Source organism: Electrophorus electricus, chromosome 21 (genome assembly GCF_041902795.1).
Source record: "Electrophorus electricus isolate QZ-2024a chromosome 21, ASM4190279v1, whole genome shotgun sequence".
NCBI lineage: Eukaryota > Metazoa > Chordata > Actinopteri > Gymnotiformes > Gymnotidae > Electrophorus > Electrophorus electricus.
Genome location: NC_137517.1, coordinates 4,004,066 through 4,031,025, shown reverse-complemented (window position 1 = coordinate 4,031,025; position 26,960 = coordinate 4,004,066). Strand labels below are relative to the sequence as shown.

At 50.1% G+C, this 26,960-nt stretch overlaps 1 protein-coding gene across 5 annotated transcripts in view; it reads left to right on the top strand.

Moving 5' to 3' along the window:
* The first annotated feature begins 409 nt into the window (after positions 1-409).
* Positions 410-26,960, top strand: part of magi3a (membrane associated guanylate kinase, WW and PDZ domain containing 3a) — an 86,932-nt gene continuing 60,381 nt past the window's right edge. For all 5 annotated transcript variants that reach the window (XM_081703970.1, XM_081703971.1, XM_081703969.1 and 2 more), the window contains exon 1: positions 410-810. In XM_081703970.1, coding sequence (XP_081560096.1) covers positions 504-810 — 307 coding nt within the window. In that variant the 5' untranslated portion in view covers positions 410-503. The remainder of the gene's footprint in view (positions 811-26,960) is intronic.

The following is a 26,960-nucleotide window of genomic DNA, read 5'->3' as shown; positions in this document are numbered from 1 at the left end:
TGCTCGTGAGTATCAGTATTTGCCTTTCCGTGGGATTTTTGCCTTCATTTAGATGATGTCAGATCTTTAATTTGTTTTGCACTATCAAATCGCTGATTTCATAACTTAAGACGGAATTGATCGTTCCTTGGTACGCAGTTTGTGGTAAGACTGTGCGAGTTCGGTTTGCGCGGCGTCAGTTGATCTGTAAGGAACCGAGCTTTCTGTCGCGAGTTCTCCCGGTTGTGGATCTCCGAGCGCGGACGCATCTTCTTATCCGCCCCGGGCCCCTGCCTAGGCGGACGGAACCGGACAGTCTACATCAGACAGGGGTTTTTTTTCTGCGAGAAAGGGCAATGTCGCCCTCAAAGTTTTGAAACCAGTGCAAGAAATGGGAATGAAAACCCGCGTGTATAGCGCCGCGCTCCAGCCCGTCTTCTGAGCTCGAGCATATCCCGGAGAAAAGAGGAGCGAGGGAACGCCTTCGGACGTCTTCTGAGACTCGTTTACAAGAGCGGACAAATATGTCCAAGACGCTGAAAAAGAAGAAACACTGGTCGAGCAAAGTCCAGGAGTGCGCTGTTTCTTGGGGCGGCGCAGCAGAGCTGAGCTCCGTTCTGGAGATAGGAGGGGGCGCGGAGCTTGGAGAGTTCCCACACCTGGGACAGGTTTTGCCGGGGTCGATGGTGTGTCATATCGGCAGGTTGCCCGGCTCCGGGGACGTGCTCCTGGAGGTGAACGGCACACCTGTCAGCGGCCTTACTAACCGAGATACCCTCGCCGTGATCCGCCACTTTCGGGAGCCCGTACGACTGAAGACTGTAAAACCAGGTTGGTACTGTAACTTACCATTCAGCCGACGTACAAGTAATAATTCGATTTAATTTTGACCGCCTTATGTTTTATATTGTGCCACTTTGGTATTTGGATTGATTTTACTCAATGTTTATGGCTCATGGCAAAACCCGAAACCGTTTGTTGTTTCTATTGTTTTGACAGCCCTAAATGTTCACCACGAACAGAACATTTGGTCCTTATAGCTTCAAAGCCAATTACGTTCAAAGTGGTGTTGAATTGCTTTTGCTGTGCCGCAAGCGCAGCCAAAGGGCACTTCACTGCTCGGCTGTTACTAAAAAGGTTAGATTTTGTCTGATCAGCGCTCGTGGTTGACAAAATGTCATGTTGCTACTCGCCGTGGGCTTTGTGTGTTTACATTGTAGCTGAACTGAAGTGTTACACACGTAGTCGGCTTGTCGATGGTTGCCTGCTTTTGTGGGTATTACTCACTGTGTTACCAACACTTGGGCCACGGGCTGTCAAAGGGAGCATCATAAGAGCCTGGTGTGTTTGTGTGTGTGTGTGTGTGTATAATCTTATGATGTTCTTATCACAAGAGCTTATGTTGCCAGATAGAATTAATGAGGTTGCAAATACGCTCTGTGAGTAATAGTCAAGTCACATGCTTTTAGGACATCAGAGGATCTGTGTGTGTGTGTATGTGTAAGTAAGTAAGTAAGTAAGTAAGTAAATCGTTTTTATAAAGCATATTTAAAATGACTGGTGTTGACAAAAGTGCTATATGAATGCTCCAAACATTATCTCTCAACGTTTCCACTGTCAACTGCTCTAACACAGAAACACACATTTACATGCAGTGTCACTCGCTCACGTCACATTCTGTTATTTCCAAAAGGTTGCTGGATAAAACAGATTCAGTTTGGATTTGAGTAAGGTTACAGATGATTCTTGCCTGAGCCCGGCTGGAAGACTGTTGCAAAGCCTTGCCTCTGCAACAGAGTAGCACCAAGCCCTTTCATCTTCAGCCAGGTTGGAGGGCCAGTCGGAGTGACAGAGGAGAGTGTGTGTGTGTGTGTGTGTGTGTGTGTGTGTGTGTGTGTAGGGCTCGGACCATTCGGAGACCAAAAAAAAAACCAAAATATTATCTTGTATCGAATCTTAAACTGAACAGAAAGCCGAAGAGGACCTGCCACATCTGAGGTGATACGATCCCTCTTCTTAACATACACCAGCAGTCAAAATGCAGCGTTTAGAACTTGGCACAAGCAAGATGTGACTGTCTGTTTGCAAAATACAATATAATCCAGACAATAAAAAGCACGACTGAGCATTTCCAGATCTTCTGGAGTAAAACATTTCATTATGGCTATTGCTCTGAGCTGACAAAAAACTGCTTTTAACAGCTTTTCTAGATCAGAAATGGTCCCAAGATTTTTTTAATGTGTTGATTTGACATGAAATAAGAGCGACCCCAGTTTTTCTGTGAGTGTGTGTGTGAGGGAGAGAGTCTGATTTGTATGAGGTTTGCTGTGTTATCATTTTCCCTCTACAGTGTACCTGCTTCAGTATGCATTGCAGCACTGTATCGCACAGAAAGGGCTCACCCATTCCTCCGGGAATGCGGCGAACTCCTTAAGCTCTTTGCTCGCCGTCTCCACCACCACCACAGATGGTGTTTATATCCCTCCACCTTCCCCTTTCTCCACCCTCAGCCCCTCTTTAAAGCATTACTCTCCCTATATGAGAGCCATGACTGGTGTGCACTCTGCATACTTGCGCTGCTCTGAGTGCACTTTGTGCTGTTGACTGAGAGCGGCTTGAGGGCACTTGAACCGGCATTGCTATCGCTCTCTCTCTCTCTCTCTCTCTCTCTCTCTCTCTCTCTCTCTCTCTCTCTCTCTCTCTCTCTCTCTCTCTCTCTCTCTCTCTCTCTCTCTCTCTCTCTCGCTCTCCTTCAGTGCAGCTGAAACACTTCTCTCCCCATCTTCATGTCTTTGTCTGTCCATGTGTGCAGTGTTCTCTGATCCCCGTGCTATCAGCCGTGGCTCCAGTAATGTGGCAGGCTTCTGTCTCCAGATCTCGGGGATTAAGGTTTGAAATGCAGTGGAAATGTATTCTGCCTGCACTGCATATGTATTCGGCGACCCTCATTTTCACCGAATGTCAGAAAATGACCTCGTCCAACGGTCCTGTGGCACTTTTAAGAGCACGCGACACTGTCGGCGCAAGCAGGCCTGCGGTTTAATCTACGGCTAAGTAAAGTTTCTCATTGTGCTTTGTGAAATCTGTCTCTGACCTCGACGGATAGGCTCCGTTATCCAAAAAAGACACAGTGCCCTTGACTCTTTCACCAGCCCCTTCCAAGGTGCATCCCTCGGAATTTTCCAGAGCCCTCCGTCATGAGCGTGCGCGGGCCGACCCCGAGCTCAGACTGGTCCGCTGCTGCTGGTTCGCCGGCTCGCGAGGTCCAGAACGAGGCGGGAGTCGGGCCACGCTCCCTGCCCCTGGGCTGGCTACCCGTGGGTGCGCCCGGCTCCTCCCTTCTGTGGCTCGGTTTCATGTTTAATTCACGGCACCTCAATCATTGATGAGTCTTCTACATTTCTTAGAAGTGGCTATGACTCAACGGGCCTCGGGGGTTACTAGGAGACGCTGTTAAACCAGAGCTCAGTGCTGGATTCGCTTGACCAGAAATTTCCCTCAGCACGCAGTGCAGAAACTAGCGCAGTCGCGGTGTACGGCTGAGAAATCTTTCGCTTAATTACCTTCTCTTCTGTGCCATGCTGAGAATAGTTTGCCTTGTTGCAAATTGGATTAAGCAAAAAAAAAAAAAAAAAGTATTGTTGTTGTTGTTGTGTTTTTTTTAAATTAACAAACCAAAACAATAACTTTCTTTGCAGTCTGTTGTGGTCAAACGGTTGTGCTCTTTTTTCTTTCTTTTTTTTTTTTATGCTGCCGTTGTACTTGTGTTGGTGTCTGTAGTGAGTACTAGTGGACATGCGCGTCTGTTGGAAACAGTTGAGCCTTGTTCTTACCTGGGCACTTTGTCATAGGCAAAAATAGCCCTGTGTGCCGACCTTGGTAACAAACGTCAAATAACAGCTTGTGTTTTAAAACTTTATTTTAAACAAAGTGTTTTTTACTGTGTAACTCCAATACCCCTCTAGGTTTTCATGCACCAGATGATGTAAAAAAGGCCTTCTAGTGGTTAACTCATAGGGCTCTATGGCAGATGATGATGATGATGATGATGATGATTGTGGAGCTCTTTCAGTGCTCTCATCATCATCATCATCATCATCATCATCCATCAAATGATTCCTCTAATAAAGATGGCGACAGTTTGGTTGCTGCTGGTTCATAATGTAGACACTATGGAGAACCTGGGACTAGTATGGAGATACTGGGCATGCGTGTGTGCTCTTAAGCTGCTGGACGTGCTGGACGGCCTCTTTCCTGTCAGCTCCGTGCGGGGCGACCTTGTAGGCAGGGAGGGAGCTGGGTTGTGTTCCTCTTTAAAATTCCTCGGCGATGAAGCGTTCCCAGCACAGCCACGGAGTTCCCGTGTCGCATCAGACCGGAGCGGAGCGACTACCGCTGCCATGCTGTGAACCGAACGCTTCATCGTAACAATTCCATTGTGTGGCGGAATGCACGGAACAGTTGTCAGGCCTGTTAAAATGTTAATTAGCGTAGAAACAAGTTGAATATCCATCTTTTAGCGCCGTCTTTTTTTTTAAATGGGAACTTGCCATTTGTTTTTCTGCAAAAGGCTATTGCAGAAAAGTATGCTTCTGTAAAGAGCAGCTTTAGAGTTGGCAGTTTTCTCATTCATGTGAGCCAAGACACGCATATTAAAAGTGAGAGTTTTTCCAAATTGTATTTCCCAAATATATATATATACACAATTTGGGTATGTAAATGAACCAAGCACGAAGGGAAAAACTGTATTCAGAATACGATGTCCCACAGCCTGCAAGCGTCTGGCCTCCTAGTTGGCCTCTGCAGGCAAGTTTGGACGGCCCATGGCACAGCTGTGGCTTTGTGGCCGACTCCCCGTACTTCTCCCTGTGCCTTAACCTCTCTCTCGCTGGACATCAGCTTCCAGCTGCAGGGGTGGATGTGGTGGGGGCGGTGTTGTCGAGCAGCTGTGCGGGTGGGGCCACGTCAGCTACCGCAACGCACGCCCTGCCGCACCTCAAGGAAGAGGGATCGTTTTGTTGTGCCGTCGCCGCGGCGACCCTTCCCGCCGGAGAGCAGCGGCTGTGTTCTCCGGCTATAGGACCGAGATCCTCAGATACCTGCCACTCTAGGAGTGCGTTTTGTTAGCGCTCCGTCCGCTTCCAACGAAACAGGGGCTCCGTGGAAGTGAAATTTAGCCACAACCCTATGAGGCCTAATCCCATTTTTTTGTGTGTGTGCGCGCGAAAGGCCTTAACGAAAAGCAGTGGAGGTGAATCAGGCGGGTCTGATTACAGACGAGGCAATAAAGGATGTCTGATTACAGATGATCTGTTTTCCAGCAGTTTGGGATTGCGAAGCCGGTCGGCCCTGTTTTGGCCGAGTTGCGCGTGGCTTTTCTCTTTGCCGGCGATTTCAGATTCATGGCAGCAGGCAGGTTTTAGTTGTGCTGAGAGTACAGGAGCTGCTCTCTCGCGTTTGCACGCTGGCCTGGGCTGCGTCTCACGGTGAGCTGTCGTCCGCGTTACCCTCGTAAAACGGCCCCGTCAATGGGACTTGGCGGAAACACCCCCCCCCCCCAACACACACTTTCATTGGCCCACGATGGCACGGTTGCATAAAACCCATCCTTTCCTTCAAACAAGCACTCGCGCTTAAGCAAAGTCTGCAGGGCGGGCTGCCGGGTTTGATTAAAGGTGCGGGTCCGTCGCCCCGCGGCCGCGTCGGGGATCTCGACGGCGAGAACACAAACACCTCCTACGAAAGCGGAGACCTTCCTCTGTTCTCCCGGCTCCGCAGGAGCCTGCGGCCGTGTTATTGGCGGGACCGGCCGCCGCCTCCCCGACGGGTTAGAGCCGCTCCCCCCGCAGGACTGAGGGGTCAGAGGTCGCGCCGGTCCACTCTCTCTGCTCGGAGGCACGGCTGAACCTGCCGCTGGCCTGCGCCGCCCGTCTGCAGAGAGCCCGGAGGCCTTGAACCAGTTCACAACCACTGAGCATCCTCTCCACGTAGACAGTAGGGCTGTCTCCTTCTCCTCTTTTTGTTGTCTTCCTATGTTTCTCTCTTTTGTGCACTCTCTCTCTCTCTCTCACTCTTTCGCTCTCCCCTCATCCCCTCTCTCCCTTTCCTAGTCTTCTCTTGGTACAAAGAGGAGGTGGCGGGTTCCTCCGCCGAGCCTACATTTGTCGCTCTTTGCAGAGAGCTGTACACATGGCCGCTGCAGCAGCGTTCGTGCGGCAGAACCAACGGCAGCACGCCCGCGGCGACAGGGCCCAGGGCGAGGGGAGGGGATGTCGCGACCAGCCCGCCATGGCTCTCCCGGGTCCGGAGGGAGGCCGTTCGGCCGGGGGGGGGCGCCTCCTGTCGGCTGAGTCGTACGCCGCTGCTGCAACCCGGGAGTTCATTTCTGTCGCTCCCTGTCTCACGGTAAACTCCTCGCTGTTCTCCCAGAAGGCGAACCGGCCTGTCGGCAATCCTGAATGCGAAGCCCGGGGTCTTCGAGCGCTGGCGATGGCGTATTCGTCATGTCTATGACCTTGATGAGCTTAGATTGGCCTGAATAAATGAGGAGGAACACAGGTCAGTACATAGCCTGGGACCGCATTTGGCCCCTATTAGTCCCCTGCTGAAATTTAAACTGTCGCTGGGCTGAAATGTTCAGGGCAAATAGATGGGATATGGGCTGACCCACCACTTCCTCCTTGACACACACACACACACACGCGCGCGCACACACACGAGAGCTTTTGTCTTTGGGAAGGTATTTACTACCAGATAAGCAGTCTTAATCGTCTGAGGTCACGCAGGAGTGGTGGAGCACGGTGGGGCGCCTCCACCCTGGAGCGCAATGGGGCCGACGAATTAGCCTGTTTTCACCACAAGCAGAGGCGTCACAGACGCACTGCGACAGCGCGCGGCACAGGAACAGGAAGCTGCGCTCTCGCTGTTTTCTACCCTGCAGATTTCAGCTGGATGAAAAGAAGATTTCAGTATGGCAGCTCTGTTTGACGCGAGCTGGGTTTTAGAAAGCTGGCGGGAAAAAAAATGGAGAAAGAGCCAGTGTATTGTGATGAATACGGGCGGCCAGGCCGCAGTGACTCACGTGTCCGATTTTGTACGTGTCTGATTCTGCCTCTGTTACCAATATAGGACAGCTGTAACCGAACAGCCTTTCCGATTCAGAAGTATGAACTGGTCTATTACAGCACGTTTTGTCCAGACGTGGACGGTGGGGTGGAGTGTGAGAAGGAGGACCGCGGCTGCGAACTGGCTGGGTTCTGTTCAACCTTCTAGACCTCCTGTCTGTGGAGGTGCTGCTCGCGCTGGATCTCCATCTGTCATCTCTGTGTGTGTGTGCGTGCATGTGCCTATGTGCATGCATAAGAGCATGTTGTCTGTGTGTGTGCGTGTGTGCATGCGTGCGTGCGCAACTGTGTGCATAAGAACATGCTGTGTGTGTGTGTGTGTGTGTTTGTATATGGATGCGTGTGTGCATGCATTAGAATGAGAAATTAGGACAGGAATATGGATTGTTCTCCTCCTCTAGTGCCCTTTTGAGATGAGATGTAATCACGAGAATGGGATTCATATGTTCCCGAGGGCTGCTTGCCCTCTCCCTCTCTCTCTCTCTCTCTCTCTCTCTCTCTCCCCATGTCCTCATCCTCTGTAATTATTCACGTGTCCACAGATGTTCTGTGCTTCTCTTTAGTGCTGGATCACAGGTGCTTGGCACAGTTTTGTTGAAATGCCTTTCTCATCTTGCCTTTCCTCTGTTATTTTAAGCAACTGCTGAGTTCCTCTGATGCGTGCGCGCACACACACACACACACACACACACACACACACATTCTTGCTCAGTCACCCCCCCCTTTGTGTTGCCTCTTGGGTTTGTTTGTATTTAAAGCAGGCAAGGACATGCGCATGACTCCTATTTCATTAATCACATTTTATGTGATCCTTCAAAATTGTGTTTAACGTCTCCAGTTCGCGTGCTGATGGGGTTGAAGCTGTCACTCTCTGCAGATCTCTAAATCGGCGGATGTCTGCGTCACCCGTGGAGCCTCAAACCCTGCGGTCCCACGAGGATACTCGCTTAAGCACTAAAGATGCGCACGCTGCGTTCTCACAACGCCCTGCTGCGCCGCCCCCACCCGCGGCAGCCGGCGGTCGATTCCAAGCGTGCCGCCCCAGGCTCTGACTGGCCACGATCGTTTTACCGACACAACAGCCGTGCCCCAGAGGTGCGACGGCCCCGCCCTCCCCTGAGGGGAGCACCTTCCCCAGCGCCAGACACGCTGTTGTGCCTGTCGCGTAGTAACCGGGGAGGCATGGGTAGGGAGGACCACGTGATCGTTTCTGGCCTTTGGAAGCGGGTGACTTGACACACGGCGCCTTTTGTTGCTACTGAGGTTTACTTATTCAGAAGCCTGGGGCAGCGGCTAGAATTAGACTGTTTGCTTAGGCACCATACAGCAGTCATTTCCCAGGCTCCACGGGTCATGCCACCTGTCATTACCTTCCATTTTAAACAATGACCGTGGCTCTTTGAGAATGGTGCGCCTTGGGACCGGGATGGACGGTCCACAGGCATCAAAAGGCCCAGGTCCAATCCATTCTTTATTTTACCCCATGACCACATGAATAGCCGCTAGTCGCTCCACTTGCAACTGCTTACTGCATCCCCTGTACGCCCATGTGCGTGCATGAGCGTGTGCGCGTGTGTTTATTACCTATGTGTATATATGTGTGCGTTATTACTTGCGTGTATGTGTGTGTGTGCACGTTCGTGCGTCTGTGCGTGCTTGCGTGCGGACATACATGCGTGTGTGTGCCACCAAGGCCCAGTCTCTTAGTATTCTGCTCATGTGCATTATTTCCCCCCTGTGCTGTAATAAGCCCGTGTGTGGTGAAGGCCGTGACTGCTTTTAGCTGCCCTGAAAGGAACAAACAGTGGACGGAATGGGACTCCGTGTGCGCAATGGCCCACTTGAATGACTGTGGGAGTTGCGCCACAATCCCACATTACAAGAATTCGTCCAGCGGTGATACAATTCTGAAATGGCAACATGATTACTCTACATCTGAGTCTTCATATTTGGAGGTAATTTTATTTATTTATTTATTTTTTGACATCCACTCAAGTACGAGCTTGTTTATAGTGTTTATAGCCCAAAAGCAACAAAATTCTCTCGTCGTTGAGAAGGACTCTCGCAGGGGGAACAACTGAAACTGCTCAGAACAGAAACGGTTTTGAGGGAAAGGTGTGTCACGCAAATGTCTGGCTACTCTGCAGTGTTTACACACTGGTATCTGCTAAAGAGGGCAAGCAAGATATTGATTCTATGGAAAATAGAATAAAATTTTTGTGTGTGTTTTTACTTTTTAAAATTCATTTTATTTGTCACACGCAGCTTTATGAACTCCATTTGGACTTTTTTGATCTGTCGTATGCTCATAGTGTAATTGAAACAACACTGAACCTCGGCGCACTGAGACAGAAACACGGTCTAGCACTCTCCATAATGGTCAGACCTAAACTAAGTGAGCGCACACTGTGCATTACCCACTGAGCTCCTGTCATGTGTTTGTCTGAGCACAGGATTTGAGGTAGCCAAGGAATGTGCGGAATGTGGCGTTCTGGTGAGAGGTCGCGGTCACTATTGTGCATTGTTAACAGGTGTTAATCTGTTGCAAGGAAATCCCTTGCGTTTTTCCCCCCCTGAGGATTATATGGATGAAATAGAGTTATGTGCTGAGAAATATGACCAGGATTCTTAATCTTTAGGAAACCAGAGCTTTTGTAGCTGGAATGTGAGTCCAGACAAGCCCAGAGAATGTTTGTTTTGGTTGTGTGTTCGGCCATATTGGACAAGGTTTGTGGTTAAGCAGTGATGAACCTTGGAGCAGTCACATTTTTTTTTTAAAATCCATTCTTTGGACCCAGCCAGGTTGAAGGATCACCACGGAAACAGCAGGTTGCCCCGCCCCTCCCCTGGCCCTGCAGCTCTGGCATGGCTTCGCGGCGACCCACGTGCTAGTATTGGCGTGCGGCCTCTTTCTGTGTCCCGATCCGTGTGCCAGTCCTGTGGAACATGGTCCTTTGATCGGGGGCTTTGATGCCCAGCAAAACCTCTGGTCACATTTCAACTTCAGTCGAGACTCCCTGACACTTCCCGGCAACCCTCCCTGCCCCTACCCCACACCAGACCTGGAGCTGAATTCCAAAACTCCTGGGGGGAATATGGGGGGGAGAAATCCCTGGTTTATCCATCTCGCCGTTCTCAAGAGCAAATACCTCAGAATCAGCAGGAGTCAGGTGGAGCTGTCGTGCTCAGGCAGGGAGTATCAGGGGAGCAGAGTCCCTGCATGGACTGCAAATGAGCTCCTCCAGGTGGCTGAGAGAGCTCCAGGGCTCTCTCGTCGGTCCGGCCCTCGCGTTGACGGGTTGGACACCACACCCGTGACCGGCCACGCATGATGGATCAAGTCTAGATTCCCCTCGACAGCCCTGTGGCATCCTCGGCCCCAAAGACGCGAGCCCATCCCACCCCCATGTCTGGTCCCTGCCCCTCCTGAGAAGGTACGAGAGCATGAGGCAGACACGGTCGCCCACCCTGACCGCGCCCTGCCTCTGCCAGGTTTGACCGTTCGCCCCGCCGTCTCTGGGAGGCTTTCCGAATGTTTTTCCAGGTTGGTTGGCCTCTGCTCCTGCTCACCATGACCCGCCTGCCAGCAGGCAGCAAGCCAGTGGAGAACGTCTGTGACTGTATGGAAGTTTTGGGTCTGTGAGCGGAAGAATACGAGGAGATGACCGGACAACCACTGTGTTTGTAGGCCAGGGGTACAGTTGAAGTGTGACGCACTTCCCTTATTGTGATTGGTCGAAGCTTTGGCGTGCGAAAAGGGAGCGCTTCATCCCCGCAGACGGCTGACTTAAAACGAGTGACGGTCACGGGCGAGGTTGGATGGGTGAACCACGGTCTTGTGCTCCGATTGGCCTGTGTGCCTCAGTTTGGAAGGTCCCTTCTCTGCTCCAGATGCCCTCTGCTCCTCAGCAGATGGCCTCAGCTCTGCCAACCCACCCCCCCGCCCCCCTCCCCGTGCCCTCTCCGTGACCCCAGTGATCCTAGCCTGATTTATGGGTGGGCTTGCGTCTGGCAGCCTGAGCTGCAGGGTTCCCGTTCGGATCCCTAAACTGAGCCGCTCATCTCCTGTCTAACTGACGTGGTGGCTAATCGTGGCAACGTCGCCGTGCCGCGGCGGGAGTCGGATGCTGTTTGCCCTGCCGTGTTCTCCTCGTGCGCCAGAACGATTAGCTAAACGGACCTTCTGGCCCTTTTAGCCTGGCATACCCGCTCATGTCCGCTGGCGCCTGGGTGCACCTCCTGCCTCCCCCTGCCCTGCTTGTTTATCCAGATTCATGGAGATGTTGTTTTTTTTTGTTTTTGTTTTTTTCCCTTTTCTCTTTCTTTTCAAACCCGCCCCCCTCCCCCCGCCCCCTTTATCGCGTGGTTCCAGCCAGCTGTGTGAAATGCAAATATGTGGGCAGCTTTATTGTCTCGGCACGGCCACGGTTTGCGTTCCGGACTGGCAGGCGAGGAGGAGGGCTTGCCTGAATTAACGAACCCCTCGCTGGCTCGCCTCCGTGCGCTCTGTGGTTCGCTCAGGCGTCAGGAGGTTGCCGCCGCGATTGGTTACGATGATCCGCGCCCCGCCCCCGTTCAGGAGCTCCCCGCCCCTTCTGCGGAGGCCGCCTTATCTAGACCGCCGTCCCGGCTGCTAATGAATTTGCGTACCGCCTCAGTCGACCGCTCGCTCGTTTAGATCAGTCCCTTGGGCTTATTTCTTATTTCTTTGGCTGAGCGGTTGTGATCTCGTGCGTTTTTACGGAGTTGCGCGCGTGCTGCCGTATCACACGTATGTGGTTAGAAATAGCTTATCAACTGTCGAATCTCAGGAGTCTTAATCTTGCGAGTTTTTGTAAGCACGCACGGACCAACTGTTTGCCCATCCACGTTGGCTGATGTACCCCCAAACCTCCTCTCCAGGCAGCTCCATCATTTGCGATTAATTGCACTGGCAAATACTGCTCAGAATAATCGCAGTTACTGATTACTGTCCTGGTTGAAATCCCCCAGCCCTGGCAGACCCTCGCTCGCTTCAGCTTAAATGAGGTCAGAGCGAGGACGAGGCTGCCAGGACCCTGAGCGCCCTCCTCTCCGGCCGCTCGTGTTACCGGGGTGACCACCTACTCACTCATCATCTGCTGCTCCCTGATGTGGGGTGGCAGAGCATGCAAGTGGCCCCGGCTGTCTGTTATTTATATCCTCATATCTATCTATCTATCTCTCTCTCTCTCTCTCTCTCTCTCTCTCTCTCTCTCTCTCTCTCTCTCTCTCTCTTTTTCACTGTCCCTTGGAGAGTTTGAGCTGTGACATGAAAAGCCTGGAACACCCAATCATCTGATAAACTGACCTATTGTTTCTGCCTGGCCGACGGAGCAGAGCCGGGCTGGGAACGTGGGGAGGGGAGGGGGGGTGGTTGTCTGGCAGAGAGAGAAGCATCCCACCCTCACACACTCCACCCCCCCCCCCCCCCCCCCCCCAACACCAACGCCCTGTCCTTTGGTCCGTGAACTCCACCACGGTGTCCTCTGCAGGACACAGCAGTCCTCGCTGCTCAGGGTGCAAGGGGGGGAAAAGGCCCGTGAATGGAAAAAACAAGCTTTGCGAGTTTGCGGGTTTCGGGGAGTTACTGCGCGTATTGTGTTTCCAGACCAAGCCGGTCTTTCCAGAACTGATCTCTCTCTCGCTGGCCCTGCTCAGACTGCTTGTCTTCCATATGATGTACATGGAGATAATTAATATCTTAAAGGCCTTTGTTTTCATTTGAGACACCTTTAATTCATTATTCCATGTCACTTCACAAAGGAAGTGCATACTAGGCCAATGTGAACAGGCTAGTGACTTTTTTCAATCATGTTTAGGCAGGTCTTGGTTTGTTTTGTTTGTTTGTTCCCTCCTGTCGTATAGACCTCTCCAGACCCCCAAGCTCTGCCACAAGGGCTGTTTTGGTAGTAGACGTAGGAGAGTTTGGCTCAATGTGGCCGACGGCTTTTGCTTTTGCAGTAGTCCAGTCGGCATGAACCTTTGTTTTGTCTCGGCGAGAGGAAGCTCTGGACGGGCTCCGGTGAGCGTGCAGCGTGGGGTCTTTGCGCCGCGCGTGACACTGGGGTGACATAAACCCATCAGTGCTGTACACTCTTCAACGGAGAGACCCTAGGTTGCCTCCTTAAAGAAACGCGGGCCAAAAAGATCCGGCTCAAGCAGAGCAAGAAATGATAACATGGGGAGAGTTTATGGCCCCCGGGCACCCTCATGAGGACTTTGACCTACCTGTCTGCTGAGTCAGCGCTGAAACTACACACTCCATTCAAGTCCTATCAAATGTGTAAATATTTCCTTCTAAATAGCGAACAGAGACAGGCATTCAAGGTCCACTTTGTTGCTGGAATTTTACGGTCTTGGTAGTTAGTTTGCTGCCCGGCTCGCTGTACGGGAGGCGCTGCATAACGGGAGCGTCTCGTCGCTTCTCATTTCGTAGGTACGTGTCCGGCTGCCCTCCTGTGTCTCCAGGCCACACCGCACATGGCATCGTCTTTCTGTCCCGCCTTCTCGGCGCTGCCTGTTTTATTGCGTGCTCCCCGGAGGATCACAAGGAACCGGCCTTATCTCGTCGTCAGGATCCCGCGTATCCCGTCCGCCCAGTGCACAGCGCGGCAGGATAAGCAATCAAGGACAGCCGCCATATCTGTATTTACCTCTCGTGAATGGATTGTGAAAATGGCCTAGTTCTCGCACCTCTCGGTACGTGGGCTCCCGCTCCTAGCAAACAGGGGTGGGACGGGGGCGGGGAGGCGATGTTGGGGCCCGTGCATTTCTGAGCAAGGCCACCGGGGGCTGTTTGCTGACAGAGAGGGCCGAAGCTAATTTCTGCTTGAACGCACACGCAGGAAAGCTCAACTGAGTTTCATACCACTTCGCTTTGTGTTTGCTGCGTACGGCAGTTGAAAACCCTGCTGCACAATTCCTGCCTCTGTACGGGGTCATTTCAGATGCCATAAACCCCAGCTCCGTTCAGCCCGGATGCGTTAAATGTCTGTAAAGATCGTAAGACCTGTGCGCAAGAGACAGTGATAAAATGAAGGAACAGAATTTAAGAGGACTAGGAATGGGAACAAATGTGTGGCGTTTAGCAAGAGGAGAGCATTTTGATTTTGATTTCATCCCAGTGGGAAAGGAAGCAACATCAGGGCTTCTGTATTGGTCTGTTTGCCAGTGCAGTGCTTCAACCTTCCGTTGGCAGGAAGGTTTTTCCCTGATTCATGCTGCTGAGATTCTTATTAGGCTGGAGCCCACTACGTGTGTGTGTGTGTGTGTGTGTGTGTGTGTGTGTGTGTGTGTGTGTGTGTGTGTGTGTGTGTGTGTGTGTGTGTGTGTGTGTGTGTGTGAGAAGGAATGATTGGTAGGGTGACAATTTTTATTTTATGATCTTATTTATTTATGTTAATTAGTTTTCACACATTTGCATTCAAGTAGTCAAGTTCTGGTCTGTGTAACCTATGGGATTTAAAAAATAATAACTCAGGCAGCTGTATTGGGTCAAACATTTGCAATCACGCAGCCTCTCGATACGGCCAGCAAGAGTTGAGTGTTTACATAACTAGTGTGTTTGGGTACACACTGAGATTTGTGATGGGGTGTGTGTGTGTGTGTGTGTGTGTAAGAGAGGGAGAGAGGGAGAGAGAGAGAATGAGAATGCATGTCTGGTTTGTCTGTGCTCTCCATGTCATCTTATTATACTTTATCCATCCCACAGAAATGTTAAAGGTGCCCATGGCTGGGTCTGGGTATTGTTTGAAAATGTTGATACCAGAGCCCTGAATTTGATAAGCGCTGAAATTATGCACTCCATTCAAAAAGCTTCCCCCCCCCCATCTTTTATTAAAACAAATTCTGTGTGTGTATATATAATATAAAAAGAAAAAGCTTGAGAAATACCAAGGCTGAAGGAAGAGCTAGAAAAGATGTGGAGGGTGAAGGCAACTGTGGTTCCCGTGGTAACCGGAACACTAGGGGCTGTGACCCACAAACTGGGAGGATGTGGCTCCAAAAGATCCCAGGAACAACATCCGAGATCTCGGTCCAGAAGAGTGCAGTCCTGAGAACAGATGAGATAAGATAAGATAAGATCATTGGGGTCTCTCTTCCCTCCATCACGAACATCTACATAACACGCTGCATCCGGAAAGCCACCAACATTGTGAAAGACCCCACACACCCCTCACATGAACTGTTCACCCTTTTGCCATCTGGAAGAAGGTACCGCAGCGTCCAGTCCCGCACCTCCAGACTGTGCAACAGCTTCTTCCCAGAAGCCATTAGACTCCCGAACTCTGGCTAACTCCAATTCCATTTCAGATTCCAAAATGGGCACTTTTATACATGCTTATACACATATATACATACATACATACATACATACATACATATCTATACACACACTCACATTGTTTTGCATCGGACTAGTGCTGAAGTCAAACCTCACACAAATAAACTATGCACTCCTTTTGCAGTCTTGCACATTATCCTACTTGCTGCTAGAGTACTGTACTAAACCAGCACTGTACTCTGAACTGTTCTGGCTGCTACCGGTGACTGCTATGTTCAGGGTAGCATATCACTGATTGCTATGCACAACTCGCTTTACATATGCCCAGTACTGTGTACTGGACTAAATAATTGCACTGGCTACTCATTTTGTATTTGTCCTGTCCTGTATTTATTATTTTTTATTTAATGACATTTTGCACTATATTGGACTGTTTGCACTTGTGTAGCATGTTGTCTGTTGCACTGTTTTTGTGTTGCACCATGGTCCTGGAGGAACATTGTCTCGTTTTTGTTGTGTACTTGTACATAGCTGAAATGACAATAAATCCTCTTTGAACTTGAACTTTGAGATATTACGCAGGACCCTCAGGCTATCAGACCTCTGAGAGAGGACCCAAGCTTGAAGGAAAAAGACCACCCAGAGGGCGAGTGGGGAAATTTTTTGATATTTTTATATAAATTTTAGTCACGAGTTTGAGAGAATTGTCCATGGACTTGAGGCAGCATTATGTTAAGGCACAGATCTGAGCCTTTCTTTAGCACTGACCGTGTCCAAGAGCACTCTGGAACGGAAGAAGGTTGTAAACAGTATCCAGATTGCTAGATCTGGACTCCTGGCTGAGCTGAGTAATCATTGATGAAAGGCCTTGGTCAGAGAGGTCATCAGCCGTCACTCTCAGTGAGCTGGGAGAACCTTATGGAAGGTGAGCCAGTGCAGCAGTCAGGCGAGAGAGAATCCACTGCAGTGCCTGAACACCTCTCAGAGCACATTTATTCACATTTACAAAAAAGCCAAATCTGCATCACCTCATGAATACCGTCCCTACAGCCAATCACTGAGCAACACTTCATGAATACCATCCCTACAGCCAATCACTGAGCAACACTTCATTAATACCATCCCTACAGCCAATCACTGAGCAACACTTCATTAATACCATCCCTACAGCCAATCACTGAGCAACACTTCATTAATACCATCCCTACAGCTAACCACTGAGCATCATCTCATTAATATCATCCCTACAGCCAATCACTGAGCACCACCTCATTAATACTACCTCTACAGCCAATCACTGGTGGCAGCATCATGTTGTGGGGATCATTTTCTGTGACAGGAATGGGGAGACTAGTCAAGATGGAGGCTAAGATAAAGGCAAGTGGAATATTCTTGCCTAAGATCTTAGGCTGTGGCAGAGGATTATATTTCAAAAAGACAAGAACTCAAAAATATGCCACCAAGGAATCACAGTTCATTTTTAATAAGTTCACAAATCATTCCTAAACATACCAATACAGAGAAATGTGAAAAACGTAAAGGACAGTGTGTGCGTGCATGTGTGAAGAGCTGGCAAAAAAGGCTTATTGAATCCAAAATTGTATTTTAGGTGCCAATAGTGGACACAGCACAGCAGAACATAATTTCTACATTTCAGAAGGGTTCAAAATATTATTCCTCTCTGAATTTTCATTACAAGTGAGAAAACCCACAGGGCAGCCCAAAAAAAGCTATTTACCAAAACCGTTTTTGACAGTTTTCCACAGAGTGAAATCGCTTGGTGGAGATGTGGGTGAGATATAGGGTTGGTTGTGGTGATGGTGGACCAACTAATCTTATTGCTACATTCACAGAATGGTGCAGAAAAAAACCGACCCTTCGGAAGTACCGTACAGAGCGCATGCAAACCGCCACGAAGCGAGACGCCATGTCTGCCGTTAGAGTTGCGCGTAATAGCATGTCTGGCACAGCCTTGGACTGCCCATCACTGTGACCGTTTGGGTTTAGTCTTTTGTCCTCAGAGACTCCACATCACACTCGGAGATCACAGAAGCACGCACACCGGCACCTGAATAATCAAAATCATTTGAAAACTTGCTGGACTGATTAAAAAATGACACAAACTGTTGTCGAGCAACAAGGACTCCTCTATTTGTCCTGTAAGTCATTCTGTTTATATTCAAGGACCACCATAATTCACCAAATGTTGAAATTAAATGTTGTATGAAAAATCCTGGAGTGATTTTCGCAGAGTTGTGTGCGTTTGTGTGCCTGAGGTAAAGACAACCTGAATGTACTGTGGGCGGTAAAGGGATTACCTATTCTCGCCAAGTCCTTTTGGACCATTTCAGACAAAACATTAGGTCGCTCTTGGAGCTTCTTACTGAATTTAAAGTCAATACTGAGATTGAATTAGGGTTGAAATTTCGGTTTGAAATTGTATTAATTTACCTCACAGATCCGGAGATTTCTTGCCTTAAAAGAATGATCAATCCATACGGGCTATGTTCAGTTATGCTGTATGATGTAATGAAAACCTTTTATCAGGTCACTGTTATAACGGCTTTAAGCTCTGATGGTTTACGCGTGTCCTCTAGACATGTCCATCGCCCGCCCTGCTGCTAGCGTCTCTATTGCACATCCTGCCTCTTGCATTCCAGCATTCCACGGGAGGCCTTGTTTAACCGCTCATGCAAAGTCACAGAGTACAAACCGGGTTTTACGCCTCGTTCCCTTTTCCCGCTGTATTACCCTCGCAAGTAACAGCTTACGCAGACCAAGCATGAAAAGCCTCCTCCTCCAGATTCCGACAGGTGGATGGCAGACATTGGCACTCAGGAAGCACAGCAGTGTGTGTGTGTGTGTGTGTGTGTGTGTTTCGGGACATTACAAACAAACTGGTTTTCCTTTTTTCCCGTCCCCACCCCTCTGGTTTTGCACTTTGCAGGTATTCTTCAAAGGCCATTTCAGTTCAGCCCAAATTCCAGACAATTTATCCACGCTCCATGTCTCTCCTCTCGTAGGAACGCTCTCCCGAGTCCTCCGCTCTGGGCTTGGCCGTGTTCCTGCCCAGGCCACATCCCGGTGTCGTCCGTGCGTTCGTTCGTCAGCCGGGGCGCCCATATGTCGCTAAGAGCAGACAGTGTTACGGCGCAAGAGGATAGCCTCCAACCTCACTTGTCACTCTCCAGAAATTCAGCGCGGACGCACGTGCCGTGGAGCGCAGCCCACGTGTGAATGTGCACACGTCCCTCTAGCCTCAGAGCCGGGCGAGAGCGTAGCTGCCCGTCGGCGGGCTGACCTTAGCCAGCACCGCAGCACCATAGTTTGGCCACACGGGACTCCCTGCCCGGCCATCTGACAAGCGACCCACCACGATGGTAACTGCGACCTGTCAAGAGACCGTCACTCGAGCAGGTCCGGACTGGTGGGAAGACACTCCAGCTGGGTTAAAGTTTTCCACGTTCCTGCTTGGTTTGCCCCCCGACGACACGTCCTCCATCAAAGACGCGATGGGGGGGCTCGTAAAATCAGGCAGCAATTAAAACTGGCTGTGAAGAGGGCACTGAAATCTAAGCTTGTCGTGAGGTGTGGATTTGGCCTGTGGGGATAATGACCTGGACGGCAGTTATCGGCACAGGGTGCTGCGCGAGGAACGTTTTTAGAAATGTTGTTGTCTTCTCTTCTCTTTTTCCTTCAACTACCATTTCTTCTTCAGCCTTTTTAATGATTTCTTCTTCACCAGCCACGACTGGTCTGTGTTTGTCCCATATGTCCCTTGTGACCAATGTTCCAGCAGAAACAATAGCCAAAGCACAGCCGTTTCCTGGCCCGGCCTGGGAAACAAGGGAGGGCCTGCACATGTTTGCCCCCGCCCCCTGCCTTGTAAACAGGAAGTGCGGTCAGCGTGCCCCGTCACAGAGTAATGGCACCTGCGAGTGTTCTGCGCACTCTCTCGTGCGCTCATGTGTTCCACCCTCGGTTCATTCAAAGGGATTTTCGACTAATCAGGAAAGCTGCCTGCGCAGTCCCGGTTCGGGGCCAGGCGGCGCGGGATCACATGATCTGCTTGCCACTGATGGAGGCCAAAACCCTGCTCTCACAGGTGTCCCCTGAGCCATTAGTGATCCGATTGATTTGGAAAATTGTAGTGTAAATAGATTTGCAAGAGCACTTTAGAATATTGCCCCAAACACCACCTCAGTGTAATTTTCTTGATGGAGAAAAGCAAAGTTTTTTTTTTGTTTTTTTTTTACGCACTATATTTAGGCTCCAACAAGCTGTGATAAATGGTCTCTTGGAGATAGTGTCCCTTCGGGATCAATATTGCTGGTTTCTGCAGGTTTTTCTCTGTGATTATCCTCCCTGCTGGAAAGCTCCGACCCCAGTATTGATTTTAGTAAAGGGCTTTTGCATAAACCCATGCGGGCTGCCATAATTGTCAGTACAGTTTTTCATCTGCTGAGGGTCCTCGCCTCTCTCTCTCTCTCTCTCTCTCTCATTCACCCACTCACTAAGAGCCCTTCCTGTAAATGCAGGCATGTGTGGGTCACCTGTCATGAGGAGGAGTTCCAAGCACTCAGTTGTGTTTTGTCTGTGTGTGGTTTTTTTTTTGTGTGTGTGTGTGTACCATTATGCCCGGACAGTTTTCTCTCCGTCCATCCGGTTCACAGATACCCGCTCAGCCCCCAGTCTCCGTGGAGACCTGGCAGGCTGAGCAGGTGGGTGCGGGCTAACCATGACCTCTCGGGGCACGCCGAAATACTGACACCAACTGTCTGTGTGACCCTGGATAAATGTAGCATTCCATTCCTTGTGAGTAATTGTGCCTGAGAGCCACTCAGTCCATGCTCACTACCCCAATGTGTGAACTGTAATCGGAATGTCTGTTTTTTTTAACTTTTTTTTTTTTTTTACTTGTTTGTTCACAAGCGCATAACAGTCAGTTCTGCAAAATATTCTTCGGTCAACAGACAGCTGATACCAAAATGACTCTCCCCTAAGAGTTTGATATCAAGTCTCAACTGAAGAGATCTGATTAGCTGTAAACTAGTGTTCTTCATGTGTTTATGACGGGGTCAGCAAACCCAGGACCTGAGCAAGGATGGTGGGTGGATAAATGAATCATTTCATCTGCTGCTACTAAAAATGTTTAAGCTCGTCATGGCTGTCTAAAGGCCGTGGCACTGCTCATGGAGCTACCGTAACTAATGCCACTCCTGGATTCTGAAGCCCTTTGGCGCAATTCATCTTATGTGTTATACGGAGCATAGATGGGTTTCCTTTCCCAGCCTGGGGAAAGATCAGTAAAAAATGAAAAAAGACGATATCTTTCCGTTCAGTTCCACGCACTCCATCTCCGTACCCTTCCCGTGACCTTGTGCTGCCAAATGGGTCGCGCTCTGATCTCTGGGCACCATCTGTATCCCCAGCTTTCTTTTTCTGAGTGCAATTTGGAGGCAGAACGGTACCGCCGGGTGGAGGTGCACTCAGGCGTACGCCTCGTCGAGTGCAGGGAAGATCAGAGGGTTGGGTCAGCCCTGGAGAGCTCGGGCCTTGATACGCAGGTCAGCCGGGCCCGGACGATGGGACCCTCCTCGTCGCCAGCGCGGCAATTGCGCGCGGCAGCAATCGGGGCAGCTCCGGAGGCGGATGGCAGGCGAGTGGGGTTGTCCGAGACGCGCACAACCCTCGGAGTAGTCAAAGCGCAGTTACCATGGCAACCCCTTGCCCCGCGGGCTGCGGCTACGCGTGGCCGGACTGCTGGTTTCGTGTGGCCGCTCACACCTAAACCCCTCAGACTCTCTGGCATGGAGAGCTCTCTGCTGTCCGCTGCAGACCGCGGGGGGCTGGCGGTGTGAGTCGACCCTCTGTGAGCACTGTGGGAGGAGGAACCGCTCCCCCCTCCAACCCCTCCAGACAATCCATCTCTCTGTCGCTCTCTTTACAAGCCTGGAGGGCTCTGTCCATCTGCCGCTGCTGACCTGCGCAGTATGGAGTCCAGCATAGTGAGCGACAGGCCAGCCCTGATAGGCAGCCTTTGGCTAGTTTTCCCAGTTGACTCTTCCGTTATAAGACCTATTGATCCCAGATCTGCCCCATGTCCCACAGCAGGGCAGTGGATCAGCAGCAGGGATCTCTTGGCATTTTTTGGTGAGGCTGTACTTTTTTAGCTGTATTATAATTTGGGAAAGTGGAGGACATGAAGAAGAATGAATTTTGTAGGTTTTATTTCTGCTGAGAATGAGCATGTGTGTGGGTTGCCTGTTAATTGTGACCTGGTGGAGGAATCTTATCGGAGGAGAAATGCCAGATGTCCGATATGGGCATGGCAGATGAAAGCAGAGCTTAATCAAAGTGGGCGTGCCAAAGCCAGGGCATGTAAGGGGCCTCGGAGAGTGGTGCCGGGGAAGGGCGCTCGTGCACGCCCCGGACCCCGGAGCCTGCCGGCACGGCTCATTAGGCCGTTATTGCACGTAGAGGATTATCCTGTAACGGAAGTGCGAGCACAGTGACGTCTGCTTTGTTGCTCGCAGGCAACGAGCGGTGCGACGCGATCCTGCAGGATTTGTTTGGGATTAGGCCAATTTTCAGCAGGATTTCTCTAATCCCGCACCACGCAGATTTAAGTCAGGCAAAACGCGGGAAGCCCCGAGGTAAAGCGGCACCTTACGGGGTCGGCAAACGCTTCAAGTCGGCAAGGCTGCTCCAACTTCGCCCGCTTTCCAGAAAAACTGTCAGATTGGCCAATTGCACAGCTGCTCCCGCTGCAATCCGTGAAAACGGACCATAATCACTTTTGGTCTCCGGTCATGGTGAGGGCTCGAGATAAGAGGGTTAACTTTAGCCTAACCCCCTGCCACCGACGCGCTCCGCCTTCACACTGTGCCAGCGTTAGTGTGTCCAGACCACTGCCTTGTCTTCATTTAAGTTTGGCAGTGCCCAGCGAACAGCAATTGATTTGCTTTACTCCCCGTCTTCTTATCTGACCAGCGTGCCCGGGAGGCTGGCCGGCCCCTCTCCCCTTCTCCAGCCTGGCGGCGCTAATCTCTGCAGCCCGCCGAGCTGTTCTATACTCTAATCACCATTTTTGTCTGACTCCTCCCCCCTGTCACCCGAGGTTCTTTAGCTTCCAGTATCTGCAAGGCAATTCTCCTTACCCTTGACACACATTCATGCAAAACTCAATCACGCTGCAGCAACAAGTGCATTGATTTTTCTCTCTTCTACTAGGAAAGCCCGGGGCTACTGATCGATGGTACATGGATGCAGACATGATTATATACTGCTATTCCTATAATAGTGTTACCCTTTTTCCGTTCAGCGATACATTTTCTAAAGGGGCAGGTCCGCCCCGTCTTTAATCCTGTTGTGCACCGCGAGTAGAATGACACTACCATAATGGCTGTAATGGCGTCGCAGTGCAGGACAGGCTGGACGGCTTCCGGTGAGCGTTGGCGAGGAACCTTGTATGAACACAAGTGAGACAAGCGTCAGGAATGCTTCTCGGTATTATTGCTCTGCATCTCTGTCCATTTCCTGCTCATGTCTGTGCACGTCCGTGGAGCTGCCTCTCGCGTTTGTTGCGCGTTTGCCCCTGCGGGTGAGATTTATACCACCATCGTTCCCATCCCATCTGAGGCTGTTTGTTCGCCAGTGACTGCATTCCTTCAATTAGTAGATTTGTCTCTAATCAATCGCGGTCTGCCCCCTGCAGCTTTTACTCCCCTTGCATGAAAGCAGGCCTAGAAAATGCTGACACAGTCCGTTTTAAAGCCTGCCAAAAAACTCCACTCAGCTTGAGCAATTACTATAAAGTTCTGTGTGATTTCAAAATGGTTTGCTACTGTGCTGACTAGATAAACTGTCATGGATAGCTTAATAACAGCAGACATGTTCACCTTCCTTCCTTTGGCTCTGAGAAATGTGTGTTATGATTTTGGTTTCACACCCTGACTTTTTGTTCTAGATAAAATTAACCAAAAAAAACCCTCCACGTCTCATCTTGGGTGTTAAACAGCTTTTGTGTGATTCATTGTTTAAGAAGGAATGTTCCAGATTGTTCCAGAACCTTTTTCCTTCCTGGCTTTGTTAGTCAGCATCTGTAGGTTCTCTCTCTCCTAAGAACAGCTCCTTCTCCGAATCCTCGGGAGTGCACGCCTGTTGTGAAGCAACACGATCACAAACCTTTTTTTCCTTTGAAATGTTTCTGTGAGCAATAAACGGAAGGGCCGTTTGCTTTCGTGTCACTCGTGGAAACGGCTGGCTGACAGGTGGCTGCTTCTGAAGTGGGTTTGATGAATAGTTCCAGGGTTCCCGGTACACATCATCTACGCTCACTAATTGATACGCACCCTCTGAAAAGGGTTTCGGCATTACTGCACGAGGAATCTTGCCCTTGTGGCAAAGGCATCGTCAGAGTCCAAGTTTTACATAAATCCCCACACCTCCGAAAAATCCTCCACTTTCAGTTGTCCTTCCTCATAGGTCTTCTGATCTCTACTGGTTGTCTCTCCTTTTAAAGTATAATCCACTGCTAACCAGAAGCGGCACGTCCTTTGTGAACCTTTCTATAGCTCACCTGAAGGCGCATCTGCTCTGCGCAGAGAGAATCCCACGCCTTACTCGCGTCCAAATCACCTTGAGCCCATAAATGATGATATTGGATATTGTGGTGATTTAAATCTGCGATTCAGCGAAGCAGATTAAACAAAGTATTCTCTTGCTTTGTCAAGCATCATTACCACATCACTTTTTAAAAAAATGACTTTGCGTTTATTTAATCATTCACTTTGTATACACTAATCTCTGTTTAGCTAAAAAAAAACAAAAAACAGAAAGGATTGCTTTTAATTTTTGGCCACACCAACACATCATGACCAACTAGGTAAAAAATATTAATGCGGTTAAGAATACTGGGGTTCATTATACAGGTGGCCTCCAGTAAAGACTGAAACATTAAACCAAACAAATGTGAAGAACTTGGTTAGATGTTAACAACATTACAAATAAGATAACCCCCCCCCAAAAAACCCACTAGTATGCTATCTGATGTTCACTGTAGTGAGTACAAACAATGCTCGTTGGCATGAATGGCTGATGATAAGTATTCAACTTATATCCATGTTTCTAAAAATCTTACATCAGTAAGTACTGGGGAATTATACATTAATTCCATTAACAAAACCAGCTTTACCTTTAATATAGCATTGTTTTGTTTTTTTCCAGAATTAAGATGTCTTTAAATTCTCCATCACTCTCCCACCGAGATGCAGTAGCTCATTAATGGCGACTCTAACCTTGAACAGTCATGAAACACTGACGTGGAGTCCCGGTTAACTGAATCTGCAATGCAGTAATGTCGTTTATCACGGTAATATTGTTTATCACTCTAATTCTGGAGATGGTGGCTGGTCTAAATTTACATGATCACTGAAGCCTGCATCTAACAAATGTTTTACGGCCAGCAGCGTGTCCTCTGAAGTATTGCGTGGTCCGTGAGAAAGTGCCACATGACCCTTTTTATCCACACCCACCTCCTCACTTTACGCTACTAAGTGTCAAAGCTGCTGTATCTCTGCTATGGCCTGAATGGGTTACAGTCTTATCTTCAGGCCTGTAATGGGCTAATATTTCTTAGACATTAACTTCAAAATGATGTCCCTCCGGGGCTGCCGTCCAGGTAGCGGGCTGTTATCATAATGCAGAGGATCTCTGGGACATCGTCTCCTCTCTCGCTGTTCTGTGGTCAGTCGAGCGCCTTTGCTGTCGCTCGTCTCTCGGCAGCCCCGAGCGGTTTGGAGCATGCTGGGCCCAGAAAAGCTGGCCGTTATTCCACCGAGAGTCCCGAGAGACACACGAGCATCCTCCCGTCTTGTCCAGGTGTGCCGTTTCTGGTTCCTCCCACACCCAGGAGCGGTGCTCTTTCTGGACGCCCGCTTTCGCGACACACACTGGGCGAGCGTCCTGAATGCACGTCGATCGCCTCGGTTAAACGCTCCAGAGCTCGCTCCGCACACCTCCGCAGCAGAGCAGATGTGGCTGCTCGGACATCCTGTCTTCTGGGCCTCCATTTCACGCTGCTCCTCTCGGGGCAGATCAGAGCACCTGCGTTTGCGTTATCTCGTGTCGCGGCACAGTGCCCTTGAATAACTCACAGAACGCATCATCGTGATGGATCGAGTCTGTGCGCCCCTCATCCAGCACACGGGATTGTAAAAATTGCACCAGTACAAATGACACTGTCACAAAACTCCTAGTGTTGGCTGAAGTGCGCCGGATCCTCGCCAACAAAGCAGGGCGTGTTTTTATTTGGCTGGCTGCGCCGTCTATAAGACTGAGTGTAACTGAGTGTAATGTGTAGCATGTCAGTTTACATATCAAGAAAGCGTGATTTGCAAAATGGAGCGCAATAGAGACCCGACGCTCAACTGTCACGTTTGTTGCACTCTCGGGTCGCAGAAATGAGCAGCAGCACCACCCACTCCCCCAAAAAGACTCCAGAATCTAATTTTAGCTGAAGACGTATCGCGTTGGCCAGCCAGCATTAAAGTTCACCTTGCCTCTAAAGCATCGATTGGCTTCAGATTTATTCACTGGTTCTTCACTTTCTCACTCCGTGTGCGTAGAGGCGTGTGAGGGAAAGAAATGACTCTGTGTGGTTGCGGCTGTGGGGCCGGAGCGCCGGTCCTAGACGGCTGGTTATGGGAAAGCAATGCAGGGACCCCGAGCGTGAAACGGATTAATGATGCCGATGGCAGGTGCAGGATCAGTCTGCTCACCCCACCCCCCGACACCCACCACACACACACACACACACACACACGTTTTGGCCAGCTCCATCACCACCACCACGGACCCTTTCTGCTCCATGATCGGCCTCGATCTGCTTTCACATCACTTTGTTTCAGTGTTTTAAGTCTCGGGGGCAAAATGGGCCATGAGAATCTGAACCCACCCCCCACCCCCCACCTCCCCCGGAATGTGTTCCCAGCTGTCCGAGGATCTGTGACGCCGTGCCTTTTTTCAGGGGTAAAATCCGCAAAGCTCACCCCCCCCGTGATTTTACACGGCCCCCAGAAAGGAGCCCGGCAGAGCAAAAGCGACTCGGAGTGAAGCGCTTTGGCGTAACCTCCACCAGAAATGAGCCCCATGTCATTTCTGACCGACCGTATCTCTGTACCCCTGAGAAATGATCTCGTCGAAAAACTGTGTTATCTTTCCAATATCTGTTTGGACAGCCACGTTCAACCGAAGGCCGGCCCCTTTGAGAGAGCTTTAAAAGACAAATCCCGGAGGTTGATTGACAGGCCATTTAGGAGCAGGGACTGGTGGGAATTGTGGTCATGTAGAGTTGTCAGGGCGTGAACACGCAGGCCTTGCACAGGGGACACTGATGCGTGATTTAAACAGAATCTTTGCTGTGGGTAATTGGACGGTGGAGATGGCGCGTCAGTTCCACTCAAGCACTTGCGCAGACCGTCATTTTGCCAGCAGCCCGGCCAAAAGCAACACTGGAGCAAAAAAACTGTATCCAAAATAAAATGCACTTT